Source organism: Urocitellus parryii, chromosome 5, assembly GCF_045843805.1.
Source record: "Urocitellus parryii isolate mUroPar1 chromosome 5, mUroPar1.hap1, whole genome shotgun sequence".
Lineage (NCBI taxonomy): Eukaryota > Metazoa > Chordata > Mammalia > Rodentia > Sciuridae > Urocitellus > Urocitellus parryii.
The window spans coordinates 100,154,933-100,173,811 of NC_135535.1; the positions used below are offsets into that span (position 1 = coordinate 100,154,933).

The 18,879-nt window shown below is 37.9% G+C and overlaps 1 protein-coding gene across 2 annotated transcripts in view; it reads right to left on the reverse strand.

Annotated features, from left to right (window-relative positions):
- Positions 1–2,426: 2,426 nt before the first annotated feature.
- LOC113176142 (pregnancy zone protein-like) overlaps positions 2,427–18,879 on the reverse strand; it is a 53,309-nt gene continuing 36,856 nt past the window's right edge. The window contains exons 19-36 of one of the 2 annotated variants that reach the window (XM_026380554.2): positions 18,220–18,448; positions 17,592–17,718; positions 17,322–17,443; positions 17,125–17,176; positions 14,049–14,132; positions 13,313–13,489; positions 12,962–13,049; positions 12,199–12,355; positions 11,281–11,355; positions 10,798–10,975; positions 10,171–10,391; positions 5,766–5,984; positions 5,468–5,598; positions 5,031–5,121; positions 4,453–4,521; positions 3,996–4,098; positions 3,187–3,228; positions 2,427–2,566 (exon numbers count right to left, since the gene is read on the reverse strand). In XM_026380554.2, coding sequence (XP_026236339.2) covers positions 2,544–2,566; positions 3,187–3,228; positions 3,996–4,098; positions 4,453–4,521; positions 5,031–5,121; positions 5,468–5,598; positions 5,766–5,984; positions 10,171–10,391; positions 10,798–10,975; positions 11,281–11,355; positions 12,199–12,355; positions 12,962–13,049; positions 13,313–13,489; positions 14,049–14,132; positions 17,125–17,176; positions 17,322–17,443; positions 17,592–17,718; positions 18,220–18,448 — 2,188 coding nt within the window. In that variant the 3' untranslated portion in view covers positions 2,427–2,543. Of the gene's footprint in view, positions 2,567–3,186; positions 3,229–3,995; positions 4,099–4,452; positions 4,522–5,030; positions 5,122–5,467; positions 5,599–5,765; positions 5,985–10,170; positions 10,392–10,797; positions 10,976–11,280; positions 11,356–12,198; positions 12,356–12,961; positions 13,050–13,312; positions 13,490–14,048; positions 14,133–17,112; positions 17,177–17,321; positions 17,444–17,591; positions 17,719–18,219; positions 18,449–18,879 lie in introns of both variants that reach the window. The other variant, XM_026380553.2, reaches the window with a different exon arrangement.

Here is an 18,879-nt window from a genome sequence, read left to right on the forward strand (position 1 = left end):
TTAGCTATTTCTCGTTTCTTTACACACGGGGGAATGTGAGGGTTGAGTAGACTTCCTCTGAAGAGATGGGAAGTAGAAGTGGCCACGTGTGTCCAGTAGCTAAGATGTGCCTTTATCACTAATGGCTTCCGCTTGTTGCAAATGTAAAGACCAAGACCTACCCAAATCCAGTTCAGGTGGAGCCCTGAAGTTTCACTTTCTGTGTAAAGCCTCACCCAAACTCCCTGCCAACACAGGGAGTTTTCATGTGTCAAGATCCATTATGTTGGTGTGGGTAGGTGTGGGGGTACCGGAAATTGAACCCAGGGCCTTATACATGCTAAACAAGCACTCAACCACTAAGTTAAATCCCCAGTCCATCCATTTCTATTGTTGATGGACAAACTGTAAACTCTGTCTTCTGCTCTGTCACTGAGGGAACTGGTCAGTTCAAGGTATAAACTGTGGGACTGTCCACATCTACCACATCTCATCCCTTTTCTTCAATTCCTTCTTCCCCAAAGCTATCTGCATCTTGTGGCTAGGTAAAGGTGTCTGGAGTTTTTGTAACCCTGGTGGTCTTGACAGAGCCCCCCTTTCTCTGATGGCCACTGTGGAGTGCCTCTTCTCTCCTAATTCCCTGAGTAGGTTTTTGGCACCATGGCCAATGAATGGACTCTACATTTCCCCCTTTGTGGGCATGTTGAGCACCCATAGACTATAGGGAAGTGAGAACAATTTGGAGGGTCACATCATGTCATCTGTGTAGACCCTCCACCCTACTGGGATCCCTAGGAGAGGGAATGCTCCCATGGGTGTTTTCTGGTTTCCCTCCCTCTGAGCTCCTTCCCAGGGCCTGGGCCAAGCTGACAAGGCTTTTCCTGAAGATCTCCCCTGGGTGTCCCAGGGCCTCCCTACACCTGGTGGGGCAGGGCACTCTTCTTAGGCTGAGTATTCAGCTTGATGTGCAGAAAAATCCTTTCCCCTTTCAGCAGGAAGCCTAGTTTTCAAGACTGTTATCCAAAAATAAAATTTGGAGCTCAAACTGGACACTTGTCTCTTGAGGCAGTTCAAATCTTCCCCAACACAGTGGATGTGACAATCCAGAGATCAGGCAGCTGTGGGCAAAGCTGACTAGGGCAAGGAGTGTGATTGGCCCCTGGGCTATGCCACCCAAGATACAGGCCCTGACCAAATTCAGACTCAGGGAGGTGAGAGGTCTGGTTCTCTGGGTTGGCTCTTCCTGGAGCAGATGGAGAATGGGGTGTGTAGGGTATGTTTTATGGAGACTCCTTGTCCCACTGAGGAAACATTCATTTGGATGGTAGGGGTCTCCTTTGGCCCCACAAAGGGCTCCTGGCTGCATCTCCTGTCTTGTATATTTCAGTGAGGTTTGTGGTGGAAGTCCCCATTCACTGTAGCTGCTGGAAGGCCCTGGGCATCATGCTGTTGGGAGTTAGCTTTGTCCTCAGCACCAGTCACATCTGTACGTTGGTTCAGGCTGCTGTGAGCATGGGGCCCAGGGCTAGGGAATGACTAATGGTCCTGGAGGGATTCAGGTGCTCTGCTGAGGCCAGGTTGGTACATGGGAGGAAGATAGACCATCCTGGGCATAGGTGTTTCTTGGTCTTTTCATGTGGATGGCAGGAGAGCTTCCTGAGGAGGAGGAGAAAAGTTGGGCCTGCAAAGGACAAGGCTACTTTCCCCAGAGTGAGGGGTGAGTTATGAACCCAATGCCTGAGAAGTTCCGTCTTCCTTGTGCTTGTTCCACACCTAGTCAGGGGTCCACAGGGCCAGTCTGAAGCTGACCAGGACTGGGTCAATAGCCACCAAGAAGCCTCAGAGTTCACCATCTGGGAGACCAACACAGTGTTCATTTATGACCTGGAACACCCTTGGCAATTCTTAAGCTTAGGGGAGGAGGAAGGAGCTGGTCTTGGCTTCTTGAGTTCTCGGTCTAAGCCCCAGTGGGGAGGGATGTCCACCTCAGCATTTAGAAAATAAGCCTTGTCTTTCCCCCTTTCCCTTTCTGGCTTTGTCCCAGGCCTCCCTGAGAAGTGTGTGCATACCACCTACCTGCCATATCATTACTTCCTTAGAGGGCCAGCCTGGGCTCAGCAGACACAGGTGAGTACCTTGACCAGGTGGAACATTCTGTTTTGTGCCTGCATGAGGTACCTTCCATTTGAGATGAAAAGGGACATCTTGGTTGTTCTAAACTGTGAATGCTGGGGAGAGGTTGCTGGGGGAGATGTTGGGATAGGGTTTGTCTAGTCCTGGACTTTTTGTTCACCAGAACTTTGGGGATTAGTTTTCCAACATATGCAATTTAGTGGGCAAACCTCCAAACCATAGCAAAACAAGGCACAGGATAATAGACTCTATTTCAGCTTGAATGTCTGAAATTATGATGGGGAATAATCAGAAGAATGCAAGAACAGAAAAGATAGAGTTGTCATAAATTTATGTGACATAAATTTTATGTGTTTCCAATTGTTTCCCTTTTTAAAGTCTTTGTTCTTCATTTCCAAGGATTTTCTGATTAAATCCATAAGTCTCCATTTTCAAGCATTTCCTTGTTCAGATTCTAAAAAGTAAAAGAATATGCAGAAACATTAAAGAAAATATTTGACCTACTAAAAGAACATTTTTATATTCAATTATAAATATAGAAATTTAATAACCTGATCATTTTAAATGATAGGTCTGTCCTCAGTTTTTATGTATTTTAAAACGGAGAACTAAAGGTGACACAGAAATTTTGACATAGTACAATATTGTCAAAGTTGGACCCTGTTAATAAGCCTAAGAGAAGGTATTATAGATTGCATCTCTCATGCTATATGGATAATTAGAGAGACACATTTCTGAGCCTTAATTATGTATATTCAGAAATATCCTAGATAGGTGTGGGTGAACACTTGGTAGAGAATGTAAACTAAATAATAGACATTTTAGTTTTTATATGTGATAAATTCTTGAACTTATCTAGAAGCAATCATTTTAGAAACCAGTAATTTTATTTTACTTGAACTTTTTAATTGAGAATTTCTATAATATGTATGGTTTAGTTCAATTCATAAAGATACATAGGATTTTATAATATGGAAATAACACACTCATCTTAAGCAGCAGCCTTATGTGGAAAACTGAGGCACCTATTCATTTTCTTTAAATTGGCATTAGGTTTTACTATTTATACTGTACCAGCACTGCAAGGGGCACTGTATTCTTCAATAGTGTATTCATCTGAAACACAAAAATGATCCTACAATAAGCAATTAATTAACAATTAACAAACCTATAAGCTAAGTAAATAAACATAAAGTATACCCACAGAACCAATGAAAACAATTCTGTACTAAGCTGTTTGGGATTGGGGAAAGAGACCAAGAGAACTAAGCTCTTGGGCACAGAACTGAGGGCTGGTGACATGGATGGTGTGCTTGTGTGCCACTACAGCACTGGGGACAGTCAATTCCCACAGATGCATCTTCCCCAGTGGAATTATGCCTTCCTCTATGAACCTGTCTTAAACTAAAAAGGAGATAAATCTTAACAGTAGCAGCATGCTCTGGTGCTGGTAAATCTTGACTTTAAAATTATGAGGAAATGGAAGAATTTCTTAATATATTACAAAATTCCCCAAATTGTGTGAGACTGTCCAAAGCAAACCAAAAAATTCAATTTCTTATATTATACATCAATATTGAGATGTAGTTTTTAAGTTATTGCTACTTTTCTTATCTTTCTAGAATAATTCAGTCCAAGACAGCAACTTTAGAGGGAAGTGTAGAGAGAACTGATTATCTCTACTTGATGATCAGTTTATAATAATGACTCAAAAACTTACTTACGGAGCAAATATGAGGTTAATATACAGGGACATGATTTTTTAGTGACCAAAACTTGCCTTTTCTTCCAGTGAAATATCTTGGAGTTTCATATCAGTTAATGCAACTGTTTATGTTGTTAGATTTTTGTATCAAAGCTTAGCATATGTAAATCTCACTCACCTGTCTCATAATAATCATAGGCTTTTACTATAGCTGGTTTTAAATTCTTTACTTGCATGTCTTGTTCCACCAAGAAGGAGAAACTCAGGGCTTTATTGGTTAGCTGGAGAGAGGAGAAATGAATTGGGATCAAAGATTAGCTTTTTTACTGGTTAACATCTCCTTTTCTTAAAATATTATCAAATACCATAACTGTACTTTATATCCCTATCAAAGCCTAAGAAAGAATGGGGAATTTTGTGACTTTCTTAACATACCCAATGACAAAAAAAGGACAAAATTTCTGTGGGCAATCAAATGGAGCAAAGTGAACCTCACTGACCAGTTGTCCCATTTCCCTTTGTGACTCTTTTGTCCTTCCTCATTGTGTATGTGAAAAGCATTATTTGGAGTCTGGATAGACTTATTAAAACTTCTATTAGTTTTACAGACCTAGCAGAGTCTTATGAAGTCTTACCTTCCTAAGGTAGATTAGGACATGATTGGTGCTCACTTCAGTCCTTTGAATATCAGGCTGTTCTTGAAGCTATGGACAAAGAAGATAAGCCAGAAACATGGATTGAAGAAATTCTATATTGAGAGCAGTTTTTAGGTATTTATCATCAAAATGAGTTCTCTGGAGCATTCAAATTACTACTTTTTATTTCTTCAGGAATAACAATAATGATAATGTTTATTGATCCTATTACTCTCATATATCCATATATATGATATACCTATAGGATATAAATGTATATTCGATATATATGTGATAGTTACACATGCACTTATATACCCTCTTTTTTTTTCTTTTTGTGTAGTTGGAAGGTAACTCAGTATCTCTGCACATACCTAGATGTCTAAGCCTTCTAGAACATTATTTATCATGTTTATGACTTTTACCTTAACTGACATCATATCATCTTCTGACCTACACTAAAACTGTGGGAATATACTTTAGAGAGGCAAGATCCAGGAAATTAGTAAAATCAAATTGACAATGTAAATATCACATTTTATCATTGGATTGCTATCTGTAAGACATTTTGGATTTACCTTTTTCACTGATGGTTTCACAGGTATGAAACCTGATATCATCTTCACATCCACAATAACCATGTTGGAGTTGGGTCTTTCACCAGCATAACTATGAAGTAAGGCAGAGTGATAAACCTTCAAATAAAATTCCTTGGAATTGATTGAATATATAAGTCTCACCTTGTTTATTTGTACCACTCAGTTTCTCTATCGACTGTATTTGCGTTATTGTTCTTTGAAAAACCCACCCTTGTCAATTCTACTCTTCAGTTAAGGCAATATATTATTAAGGTTAAGGCTTTTCAGTAAGGGTAAAGAAAATTTTCTTATAAATAAATACTACAAGACTTCCATACCCATTACATAATTAATTTGGACAATAGAGTTCCCCCAATACAAGGAAAGAAAAGTTTTCATATTCTACAAAAAAAGTCTAGTTGTGATTTAGGGTTTACCTAATGTTGATATGAATCTGGAATTTCCTGTGAGCATCTATTCCATCACAATTTTTGGGATGAGAATCAACGTGCAGAGTGAAGGGCTCTTTCCCTTCTTTCTTGGGAAGGACGTTATATCTTAGTGAAGTCTTTTAAAAAAAAGGGGGGAAATACTTCATCTTTGCACACAAAAAATTTAACAATCACTTTCAAACAATTCATTTCTTTTGTTAGCACACATTTCCTATTTTAACATTCAGAATTTACCCTTGAGACTTTCCCATTTGCAGCATCCCTTACACCATGGCAGTCTCACCTGGAGGTACACACATCCTGACCCCAACACTGTGGTGTCGTAATCCTCTGGAATCTCAGGCAGCATAACTTCCTGCAGTAGCAGGCGATTGTCATCATCTACGTGGAATTCTTCAGAGAATGTGTTAGAAGATTTGACAGTGACTGAAACTGCCTTCTTACTTTTTGTGAAAGTTGCTGCTCCATATTTGGAGAGTGCTTGGAGAGCTACCACTGTATCCTGAAAAAAAGATGGGTACAAAAATCACAGAAGAGGAGGTAGCTAAATCACACTAAATGTAAACCATATCAAATTTATATTCATTCAGGATTATTTAGTAATAAAAACAATTCATTAATACAATCTAAATTCAGTTCAAATATAGATTTTAATGATGAACCATTCTAGGTACATTGGAAAAAATAAATATTTTTTTTCATTGTAGTAGTTTACAATACACATAGAGCAATAAGACTCAACTATCTGACATAATAAAAGGCTATTTCAATAATTTATAAATTCATGTAGCAATATTTGTTCAAAAATTCAGAAAAGGCAGAAGAAAATGTGGGCTAGAACAGTAAAAGAAGACTGATGAAGGTGAGAAATGATACCCCTGAATATTAAGGAACATTTCTGTAGACAGAGAGAGGCATCAGGGAGTTCCAGGAAGGGTTTAAGACAAGACATGGAAATGGAAGTGAGCCAATTCCAGAAAACCAAAGGGCTCTGCCTACTTGGATTTGTGCATTTATGATTACTAGGAATGGGAGATATTTGGGGTGAAACATTAAATAATTTTAGCAGGATGTTCTCAAGATGAAAGAATAGAGGAGATTGCTTTCCTGGTTTCTCCATGAAATGAAATCAAAAAAGCAGACAGGTCGCTTCTCAGCAAAATGTGTGAACAAAAAGATGTTGGAGACGTTACTGGAATTTAAAGCTTAACACTGAATGCAGATCAGGGACACAGGAGGTTGCATATAATAAAATAAGAAATCCTCAGTGGCCCAGAGAGACTGGAAGCACCAGCCAGAGAGTTCCCTCCATGAGCATAATGAAGAGGTAAGGGAATTAAAGGAACCTGTGTTTTTAGGGAAGTCTAAAGCATGTCTGGATACGGAGTGTTTAGAGATCAAGGACATTGCCCAACAAACCTGAAAGACATGCTTCACAATATCCTTGTGCAGGGAAAGAAGCTGCCATCTATCCAGGTGGCATTCTCAGGACACAGGAAGGAATAACTTTGCAGCCACTGCCCAGGAACTGGCAGCTGAGAGGGCATTTCCTGGGAAACCCAAGTTTGGCCTGAAATATAGGCCCAGTACACACACATTGCTTGACATAGAGTGTGCTTAAGTGACCAGGTGAAAATCAGATGTGGAAAGAGGTTTACACAGGGGACATCTGGTTGTGGAAACCCACCTGGCTCTACCTCCTCTCAACTAATCCAACTGCTTGTGGGACCAGCTGGGAGAGATGCATCTGGCCAGGAACTTAGAAGGGTACAGGTGGGAGAGATTGTTTGGAGGACTGAACCTGAGACCAGGAAACTTGGGGTGCAAAGGTGACATAGTAGACTAAGAATTGGTACCCACCACACTGGAAATCCCTTGGGTCCAGTCTTTCAGCGTGAACCAACAAGTACTGGGTGCTGAAGGTGCACTGATTTAAAATCTCCAAATAAATTGGCATTCAGAAAAGAGCATGGAGCCCACTTTAGCCTAAACCTCACCTCCAGGAATTCTGCCTACAGGATTACTTCTCTCACTCCAGAAATCCAGAGGGTGGAGCACCATGCCCCAGATGATCCCACCTAAAACTGCTGAGAAGAGAAATTGAGAATCTTTTGAACCCTAAAATGGAAAGAAGTTCTTAACTTTTCATCAAAAAAATTTTCATCAGATCATTTCTGTTTATTGTGATAATTAACATTGTAGACATCATAGTAGGAACTATTTGGTTTAATGCTATATATTCTTTGCATTGCTTATTGTTATTATTTGTCTCCGCCTAAACAGTGAGGTACTAGAAACTTCCAGGAACACCATAAGTCCACAGAGTAGAAACTCTATTGCCTCAGATCCATACTGTTAGATGGTAGAAACACAAACAATATGAAAAACCAAGGGAACAAATGTCCCCAAACAAACCAAGGTATTCCAATAACAGAATCCATGGACACCCAAGTGGAAGAAATGCCAGAGAAGGAGTTTAGAATGTACACAGTTAACTGGTCTGCAAAGTAAAGGAATATTTAAGAAATAAAATCAGAGATAAATACAGAAAGGGAAAGGTCACTTCAATAAAGAAGCAGAGATATTGAAAAAAAAAACAACAAGCAGAAATCCTTGAAATGAAGCAAACAATAAACCAAATCAAAAATACAATAAAAAGCATCACCAACAGTCTAGACCACTTGGAAGACAGAATCTCAGGTAATGAAGAAAAAATATATAATCTTGAAAATAGAGTTGACCATGGAGAGAAGAGAAGATGTTAAAAAAACAGGAATAGAATTTCCAAGAACTATGGGATAACATGAAAAGAACAAATTTAACATTTATCAGGATAGATGAAGACACAGAGATACAAACCAAAAGAATGCACAATCTTTTCAATGGAATAATATGAGAAAATTTCCCAAACCTAAAGAATGAAATGGAAAACAAATACAAGAGGCTTACAGGATCCTAAATGTACAAAATTAGAACCGACCAAACCAAGTGACATTATAATGAAAATGCCTAACATAAGGAATAAAGATAGAATTTTAAAGGCTGTGAGAGAAAAATATCAGATTATGTACTAGGGAAACCAATTTGGATCTCAGCTGATTTCTCAACCCAGACCCTCAAAGCTAGGAGGTCCTGGAATAAAATATATAACAAGCTCTGAAATAATGTCTGTCAACCAAGAATCCTATAGCCAGCAAAATTAAGCTTCACATTTGATAATGAAATAAGAGCCTTCCATGACAAACAAAAGTTAAAAGAATTTGAAACTAGGAAGTCTGTACTACAGAACATTTTCAACAAAATATTTCATGGAAATTAAATGAAAAAAAGTGAAAATCAGCAAAGGGAGGAACTATACTAAAGGAATAGTCAATAAAAGAAGAAACTAATTAAAAACAAACCCCAAAAACCAGGAATAGCTCAATTAAAACCTTGAACATTAATGGCCTCAACTCATTGATCAAAAGACATAGACTGAAAGATTGGATTAAAAAACAAGACCCAACAATACACTGTCTCCAAGAGACTTACCTCATAGGCAAAGACATTCCACAGACTGAAGGTGAAAGTGTGGGAAAAGACATATCATTTACGTGGATCATGTAAACAAGCAGGGGTTTCTATCCTCATATCAAACAAAGAAGGGACAAAGAAGCCCATTCTGTACTGCTTAAGGGGAATTATACATCAACAAGACATAACAGTTGTAAATACTTATGCCTCAAATAATGGTGCATCTATGTACAGCAGACAAACCCTTTTCAATTTCAAGAATCAAATAGACCACAACACATACTAGGTAACTACTGGATAACTTTAACATGCCTCTGTCACTGCTGGATAGATCTTCTAAACAAAAACTAAATAAAGAAGCTATAGAAGTAAAACATATAATTGAGAATTTAGACTTAACAGACATATATAGAATATCTCATTCATTAATGACTGAATACACTTTCTTCTCAGTAACATATGAATCCTTCTCTAATACAGACTATGTTATATATGATATCACATAGGTTGGCACACAATTTTAATGTTACCTTAATATATTCTTAACTACTATATGGTTATTTTGATACCTCCTTTTCCATTGAAATTGATTTTTATGTTCTTTATTTTTTCTTGATTAGACTTATTTGATTTTTATCAAATTTTAGTTACATTATTTCTTCTATATTTCATATATTTTTGCTTTTATTCTTATTTTTTCTTTCCTACTACACAACTTGAAAATAATTTGATTGTAAATTTAGCTTTCTGATACAAGTACTTTAAGTTATAAATGTTCATCTGAGTACTGTTTCATTCCACAGGTCCTGATATTTTAAGCTTTATTATCACTTAGTTCAAGACACTTTTTATTTACTTTTCTTGTGCTTTCTTTATTGACCTCTGAGATATTTATAAATGTATCATTTAATTTTGAAATAGTTGATATGTGGGGGTAGGGTTCCAAGTATCTTTAGGTGATTGATTTCTAATGTAATAAATCATGCAGAAACACTGTCTGCATGGTTTCAAATTTTAAAAGTAATGGAAATGCTTTTTATATTTTTGTCTGATGGTGGAGGAATGGAGAACATGTAAGTTATAAATACTAACATACTTATTTAACTCTTAAAATATGGTTGTGTCATCACATGTGTTAACTTATTTATTTTCCCTCCCATGGTCACTCCACAGACCTGAGTGGAGGCGAATCCTCCAAAGGGGTTTTGCTGCTTGATGATCCATTTCACAATCCGTGATGCCACAGACAGGTCCTCTGAAGATGGGGTGGGCTGGGTGGTGAGGTAAGCAAGGAGAACATATGATGTCATCTCCACCTCAGCAGAAGGTGCCCGAGGTTGATAGAATGTCTTAGCTTCTTGGGAGCTCCCAGGACGTTGCCAGTGCATTGAATCCTCTTTGAAATGAAAAGGACAGAACCTTCATCTTAGAGAACGGTTTAAAATCTAATCCATAAGCAATGATTGTAGTTAGTGCTCCCTGACAAATTGATACAAATGAAGTGAAAGTCTTAAATAGTCACCATCAGGCAAATCTTTGCCAAAAAAGTAAATTAAGCTTCTAGACAATCACATGGACTCTGTGTCTATATACTTGTCTTGTATTAGAAGTTGAGTTGCATAAATTTGATAATGTATGTATTGATAAAATGGTCCATGTTTCCTAAGATTTAAGTGTTGTATAAAATTTAATTATTCATCATAATTAAGGTAGCATGATGGGTGTGAGCTCAGTAGAGGTACTCTCCCACATTTTGATCAGTAGTGATTGTTAGAAGTAAATTTTGCAGTAACAGCTCTTACCTTCTTTCACAGCCTCTCTGCCTAGGGATTCAAGCAGCTCACTCCGCCTGGCCTGTTGTCCTGCTAGGGCAAAGGCATAGGCCAATAATGCCTTGGTATAGACATGAATTCCTTGGGTCTCTGAAATGGAGCCCCAGGCTGTTTCCAAGCAGAATAGAGCATTACGGACAACATTATGCTGTAAAGATGAAAGGTGATCCTTAAGTAGCAGAACCAGGCTCATGAACTGTCCCCATGCTAACCCCAGATTAAAAACACCAATGTGTCTATGCAACATTAGAATTACCAGAGAATGAATTAGCTTCCCCTAATTATGTCTTCCCCTGTAGCTTCTCAAAGGAACTAATTCTTTATATTCCAGAGAAATTTACCAAAATTAAATATCATGAAAATCACAATTAATTTCCCTCAGGGAGTCATGGTTATTTGATTTTTTATTTCTTTTACTCATAAAGGAGGTGTAGGGAAGGGGCTTGTACATACAGTGGCAGGCAGTGGCATCTCCAGCAGAGCAATGGTGATGTAGGCAGAGAGTGTCACCTCATCATCTACCCCGCCCTGGAAGGATCAGAGGCAACAGTCTCAAACACTACAACATTCATCAGCCAGTGTCTGCTAGCTCTCTCTCCTTTTGCATTTGATGTCTTCCCTAGATAGCTTTTGTTTGTTTGTTTTGCATTGTTGATTTCTCCCCTTCTACCTTATATCTAAAATATCAAAGTCTGTCCCAACTCACCTTTCCTCACTTTTAATTATACACTACATTTGATTTCTTTTCCATATTTTTGATTGGTTCATTATAGTTGTACATAATGGTGGGTTTTGTTGCTACATATGCATACATGCACACACTAAAATTATATGATTTGACCATATCACTCTCCAGCACTTCCTCACCTCCATTCCTTCCTCCCACCCCTTTGGTCCCTTTCCACTACTGATCTCCTTTGATTTTTCCTGAGATCCTCTCCATCTTTCTTTTCCTTTTTACTCTATAATTTCTGCACATGAGATAAAACAAATGATCTTTGACCTTCTGAAATTGATTTATTTTTGCTTAACATTATGGTCTCTAGATTCACTCATTTTCCTGCAAATGTCATAATTTCATTTTTCTTTATGGGTGAATAAAACTCCATTGCATATATCTACCACATTATCTTTATTCATTCATCCACTGATGGATACCTAGGCTGGTTCTGTAGTTTGGATATTGTGAATTGTGCAGATATAAACATGGGTAAATTCTATTTTTTTAAACCTCTATTTTCATTAAAAATACTACTAATATATTGATAGATTTTAAAGTTCATATAATGATGACTGAAAGACTCAACAGGAGCATCAATCCCTCCTACATATCACAATCCTCAGGAATCAGAATAAAAGGGAAGGTGTCACCTTAATAGCATTGTTTAGCAGTGATCCAGAGAGTAGGAAACAGCCATTTTCCTTTTGTTTCTGTGAGAGCCAGGTGAGAGCATCTGTGATGTGTGATTTCTCCACAAAGATGTATGACTGAGCTTGAGCGAAGGACTTGAGCACAAATGCAGTGAGCCTGTCCAGCAAAAGATATGGAGATATAAAACCATCTCACCTTTGAAGCTCACTTCATTCACTGCCTGCAGATACAGACCATCACAATGCAATGGAGGAAATAATAGGAGAGAAAGGATGGGGGAAATGATACTTGAGGGTTGGGTATTCTCTAGTCTAGCAAATGTCTGGATCTCTCTTTTTGCTCTCTCAATTTTATTGGTTTCTCTACAATTGATGCTATTCTTCACTCTTTTCTCAAAAAGGCTTTGTTGGAACCTTCAAGCCTCCCATCAACACTGAGTTTCCCAAATGACTTCTCTTGATTTTATTCCACCTCAGTCTCTTTCAAGGCTCTCCCTCCTCTCCTTCTAATGTGCAGTGTAGAAGCTTTATCCTCTGTTCTTTTACACGATGATACTCTCTTGATTTTCTATTATTGTGGATCCTCACTTTACCATTATTTGCTGTGCTATCAGAGCAGGTGAATTTTCAGAGATTAATTAGTAGGGACAATTATTAAAGGTTAACAATCTTCCATGAAAGAACTCCAGGCATCAGAGAAGCTATCTTTAGAATCCTGAAATGTCAAGGATCAGCAGAGAGCATGTGGAGATAATTATCTTACCAAGTATTTCCCTGTCTTGTACCATCAGACTCTCCAAAGGTGCTGTATGAACCATCTCTGTGCTTATAATTCAACTGCCTTTGATACCCTGAAGAGAAAATTTTCATAGATGTATGAAATAGCAGAGACATTGAAAATTTAGTGGTTTTTTTCTTAATATTATTAAAGAATCATAGGGAAACTATTATTTTGCTAAGATGTCTCCAAGAATTGATGATACCATTAAATTATCTTATTGGAAATCAGAGCAATGATAATTATCAAACCTTAGCCAAGGAGATACTGATTTGAGTTCACTATAAGATATTTCAGAGGTCCATTAACATTTGTTCTTTTGAGGTAATCTCTTACCACTGACAAGGTAGCTGATGGCTTTGGACTTGATCTTCTCTGTCAGCTGTTGTGTCTCATTCAGGTAATTCAGGACATAGATGTTAGGGACAAAAAGAACCATATTTTGTTCTCCACAACCATAGGGCATCTTTAGAAGATTCTGGAGATTGTGCATTGCAGATCCTAGTATATCTCCTGGTGAATGAAATTCATAAAAAAGAAAATCAGAGGAACCACAGAAATGGTTTGTGATGGCCTAGGAAAATAGATGACTAGATAACTGAGATGCTACAGTAATTAAGGAGGGAAGAACCAGAAAGCACAAAAGGCGAGAAAGAAGAACGAAAGAAAAGCAAAAGGTGAAAAAAACAGATGTTTCTAGGATGTTTAAGAAAGTAGGGGAAAAATGAATGGCAGGTGACAACATCTTTTCTGAAGGACCATGCATCTTATAAAATGGAACTACTAACCATTTCAAAATCCATTAGGAAGCATTGCCACCTAGCAAACCACTTGAAGATCAGGGTACAGAACTGTGACCCTCCTTATGTTTTAGACTATATCGAGGCATCACATGTCACACAGCATACATTGAACCCCCTTTTCTAACTGATACATAGTGCAATCCTTAGTTTAGTGTTCTTTTTTTTTAATCCAATGCTGAGTGTCAGTGATTTTATTAATCCTGGATAGTAAGACCATGCACTAGAATTGTGGAGAGAGACAGCTGTTTCTGTTGGTCTGAGAGACTCACCCAAAACTGAATATGTTGCCCTGGCAGATCCTTCAACCACATTTGAAGGAACTCTCAGTGACAGCTTTTCAGACACTCCAGTATCTAATGAAAGAAGATAAACACATATAAGGGAGGGGCAAATGAGAGAAGTGTTCTATTTTTGTTATAAATCTTTTTCTTCTACATGATCCAGATTCAACTTTTTATTTCTCTCACAAATTATATCATATTTTTTGATGCAATCCAAGTTTCTTCTTAAGTTATGATTAATCTCTTAGAAAAATTAATCATATATAATCACATATGTAATTAATCATAATATAATCACACTAATCATATATATTTGTGCTAATTTTTTATGGCCTTTCTTACAGGCCATAAAAAATTAGCACAAATATATATGATTTTTTTATGACCTTTCTTACAAGCATGGACTTAAGATATAATCATTGCCTTCCTTTCATGGCTGATTTTAATTTCTACTATTGTTAGTGCTTTTACATAACCACATTTGTTCTATAAATATGTATTGTGTGTTATGTAACAAGTTTTCTTTTAAGTGTAGTGATATAATAATTTTTTAAATGAATTTCCTGAACTTCTGGAGTAAGGTAAATAAGCAACGACATGTGTAGTATGATAGAGGTTGATAGGTGTTATGGAAAAAATTAGAACAGGACAAGTGTTTATCTGGTGAGCTAGTCAACCATGTCTAATCAGAAAATTGAAGGTGTGGAGAGAGGGGGGGCTCCCTATTGAAAGGCTCATTAGTAAAAAGTCATATGTGAGCATACACCATAATTAAGGCAGGGAGTAATATTTAGAGATACCTGGGGAAAGGTACTTACAGAACAAAGGAACCCAAACTAAACCTACTCCAGGGATTGGAGCATCCTAGATGTATTCCAAGAGGACAGAGTGGGCCAGTGTGACTGGAGTGGAGTGAGCAAGGGGGAAATTAGTAGGATATGAAGTCACAGATGAGGTGAGGCTTTATAGGTGCCATTAAAGATTCAGGCTTCAACACTGAGGAACATTGAAAACCCCTGAAGGGTTTGGGTAGAGGAAAGACATGATCTGATTGGTCTGATATATGGTTTAAAGGATTCCTTTGTTGTAGAGAAACAAGGGGAGATGATCAGGAGAGCAGTGAGGAAGTTATTGAGATAGGCCAGGGAAGAAAAGACTAGAGAGAAGTGCACATGACGGGAAGTAGGCAGATTTCAGATGTCACTTGAAGGTGGAACTCACTAGATTTGTGAATGGATTGGATGTGGAGTGGAAGAGAACATAAACAAGGAAAACTCTAAAAGTTTTGACCCCAGAAAGTAGAAAATTAAATTTCCATCACTTGAAATGGAGAGAACTATGGGTTAAGCAAGATTATGGGGATGAGCAGAGCTTCTGTTTTTTAAACATGCTATTAGACCTGCATGCCCATAAGTGCAGATAATAAGTGGGCAGTAGAAATCATGGCTTTGAGTTCAGGAAGGAGATGTGCACCAAAATGTCAATTTTATGGTCTCTAGCACATAGTTGGTACTAAAGCTACAAACCTATAGGTGATTGACAAATGATGGTCTGAGTTAACATTGTGCATATGTGATGTATATTCAGTAGGAACTATAGACATTGTGGATTTGAGTTTTGATCTTTTCCTGGAGTAGCAATATGCAATATAATACTTTTTGGTAATTCTGGGCCATGACAGTGAGCACAGCTCCCTGCCAGACATGGGATCATGATGGTGAAAATAGACATCCTACTTTGTACTATCTACTAAACTAGGATGTTGGGTTAGGTGCACAAAACGCATAGTTTTTTTTTTGGGGGGGGGACCAGAGATTGAACTCAAGGGCACTTCACCACTGAGCCACATCCCTAGACTATTTTGTATTTTTTATTTAGAGGCAGGTTTTTACTGAGTTGCTTAGCTCATTGCCATTTTTAAGGCTGGCTTTGAACTCTTATCTTCCTGCCTCTGCCCCCCAAGCAGCTAGGATTACAGTTGTGTGCCACCACACCTGGCACAAAATGCATTTTTGACTCATCATGGTGTTTTCAATTTATGGTAAGTTTCTTGAACTGTAATCTCATAATAAGTTGAGGGCATCTGCATAGAGAACAGATGTGTAGATGGTACACTGTCTTCAAAATGATACTAGATGACACAGAATTAAATTTTTAGTGGTAGTTTTTTAATATGATTACATTAATGATACTAGTGAAATACTGATTTTTTATACATGTAAATTTCATAGAATTCCCCATGAAATTAAGAGTTTTACACAAATATGAGTACACTTAAGCTACTAGTTTAAAAATAAATAGTAATAATAATAAATAATAGCAAATACTACTAATAAATAATATTAAATGTCATACCAATATTTCAATATTTTGAATACAGTTTCAGGAGAAGTTTGTAAAACACAGATATATTAGAAAAATTTCTTTTCTGGGTCAACAACTTTAATCCTTATTATTAGCTAACAGCTTTAAGGCGAGTCTTTTCGATTCTTTGTGTCTTTTGCCTTTATCCCTAAAATATGGCAATAATAATAACACCCTCCAAATGTTTTCTCTCATGAGTGGGTGCTGATCCATAATTGGGAGGACAGGAAAAATGGAGGAATTTTGATTGGATAAAGGAGAGTGAGAGAAGAGGAGGAGGTATGGGGGCAGGAAAGATGGTGGAATGAGATAGACATTATTACTCTAGGTACATATATGACTGACTGCACATATGGTACGATGCTACATCGTGTACAGTCAGAGAAATGGAAATTTGTGCTTCAATTGTGTACAATGAATCAAAATTCATTCTGCTGTCATATATACCTAATTAAAATAAACAAATTAATTACTAAAAATTAATACCCTAATAATATTTATTTTTCACTCCCCTGAGAAAATAGAGCCAATACCATATGATTTTTTTAAATCAGAAAATGGATGTTCCTTATCAAATGTATTTAGAGTTATTCACAGGAGAGTTTTTCAAAGGGAAGCATGCACCAATGGACATTTATTCTACAACTATATACTTTAATAAGTGGCTTAACATGAGAATTTTACCTACTTTTATACTTGCCTGATGCACATAACAGTGTGTTGTAAGTTTCTTCTTTTTCTATTCCTTCAGGCTTTATATTGAAAATAAAAATAATAATATTTGTGAAAAATTGAGTTGTGGATACACTCCTTTACTCTTGGAAATGAACAGAGTTCAGACATAGTTAGATAATAATATATGATGAAGCTTTCAAGATAGGAAATATATTGACATACCTCAACTATTAAGGACTCTATCACAGTATCCTTATGTATGAGTGTTGGGAATTCAGTCACCTCATTGCCACATGTTTCCTGAGACTGCAGGGCATCTGCAGTAGCTGTGAAATTCACCTTTCCTGAGGATTAAGGATTTTAGGGAGTTAAACAGTTGTTCTGCATTGAATGGCTTTCTTCCTCTTAACCAGTGGTGAATGAGGAGAAAAAGCATGTCTTGGGGTTTGAGAAGAAAGCAAATCATGGATTGTGAACAGCTGTAGTACTCACCCAGTGACTTTGGGATCACAGCCCAAGACACAGTCTTCTGCCTATCTCCACAGACACAGTGAGATTCTTCATTATTTTCTTCTGAAATGGCCAGGAAAGCAGAAGAGACCTCCAGCTGCACTCTGACCTGCCCCCACACCCAAATGCAAGTTGGTGGTAGGACACGGGCAGAAGATCAATTGTAGGAAGAAAAGCTTAGAGGGACAGTACATACCAGTCCAAAGGGTGTGAGACATTGTTTGAACAAGTAGATCCTATCTACTACCTTGCAGTTTGGGCATTTGCAATTAGGGAATTGAAAAACTTGCAGGAAAAAGGATAAATGCCTTGTGCCAATGCATGAAAAAGACATTTCTTTAGAGTTAAAAAAATGAAGCAATCATGGAGAAACGGTATCTGGATTTGGGGAACAAACAAGAGGGGCCCCAGTGAAAATCGTCGTAGATTTTTGTAATCATAATAGATTGGGCCTGCCAAGGTGGCTTTACTCACTTCCTTTCTGAAATTAGGCTATATCACACTTGGTTCTGATTTCCTGGGGATTCCCTAGGAGCCAAAGGCAATGATGATCATGGTAACCATGTGCCTTTTTTTTCATATCCACTCACTTCCAGAGAGGTGCATTTACCTGGATGCAGTGGGACAAATAGTTGGACACAGTGGCTTTGAGGGTGAAGGTTTCTCCTCGCACCACAGAGTAGGGGAGCGTGAGTTCCAGGAAGAAGGGCTGGAAGACTTGAAGAGAGACCGTTGGGGAAAGACCAAGCCCCGTGGTTCCAGACAGGCAGAGTGCACTGGCCTTCCACTCTGTGATGGTGTCAGGGATCTTCAGGGGCAACTCGCTCTGCCCTGACAAACTAATGAGGGGAAAGAGGATGGTGGTGAACAAATGTCATTTTTAGCTCAAGCCATCGCTGATCCTAGAACCTGGTGACTCAGTAAACTTGTGAGCTTGACCTAAGGTTTAGTGACCAGTGAGTCTCTGGAGGTCTGGCACTTTCTCTCTCGTCCCTTCTTCCCTCCCTTTCTGCCACTCTCTTTCCTCTCTCCCTCCATCCCTTTCTATATTCTTTTCTTTTTCTCCTGTAGCAGAGAGGGTATGCTCCTGCTTTCTATTATTTTAGTTATCCCAGGAGAATTTTTTTAATAGCATTGATTATCTGTGAGTTAAATGAACTGTGAGCCTAAAATAGTTATCAGAGAAGAAAAGAGCAGAACTCAAAGGGTCAAGAACAAGAGTCCTAGAGCAGGATTCAAATCCTGTCCTGAACTGAATGTCAGAGGACAC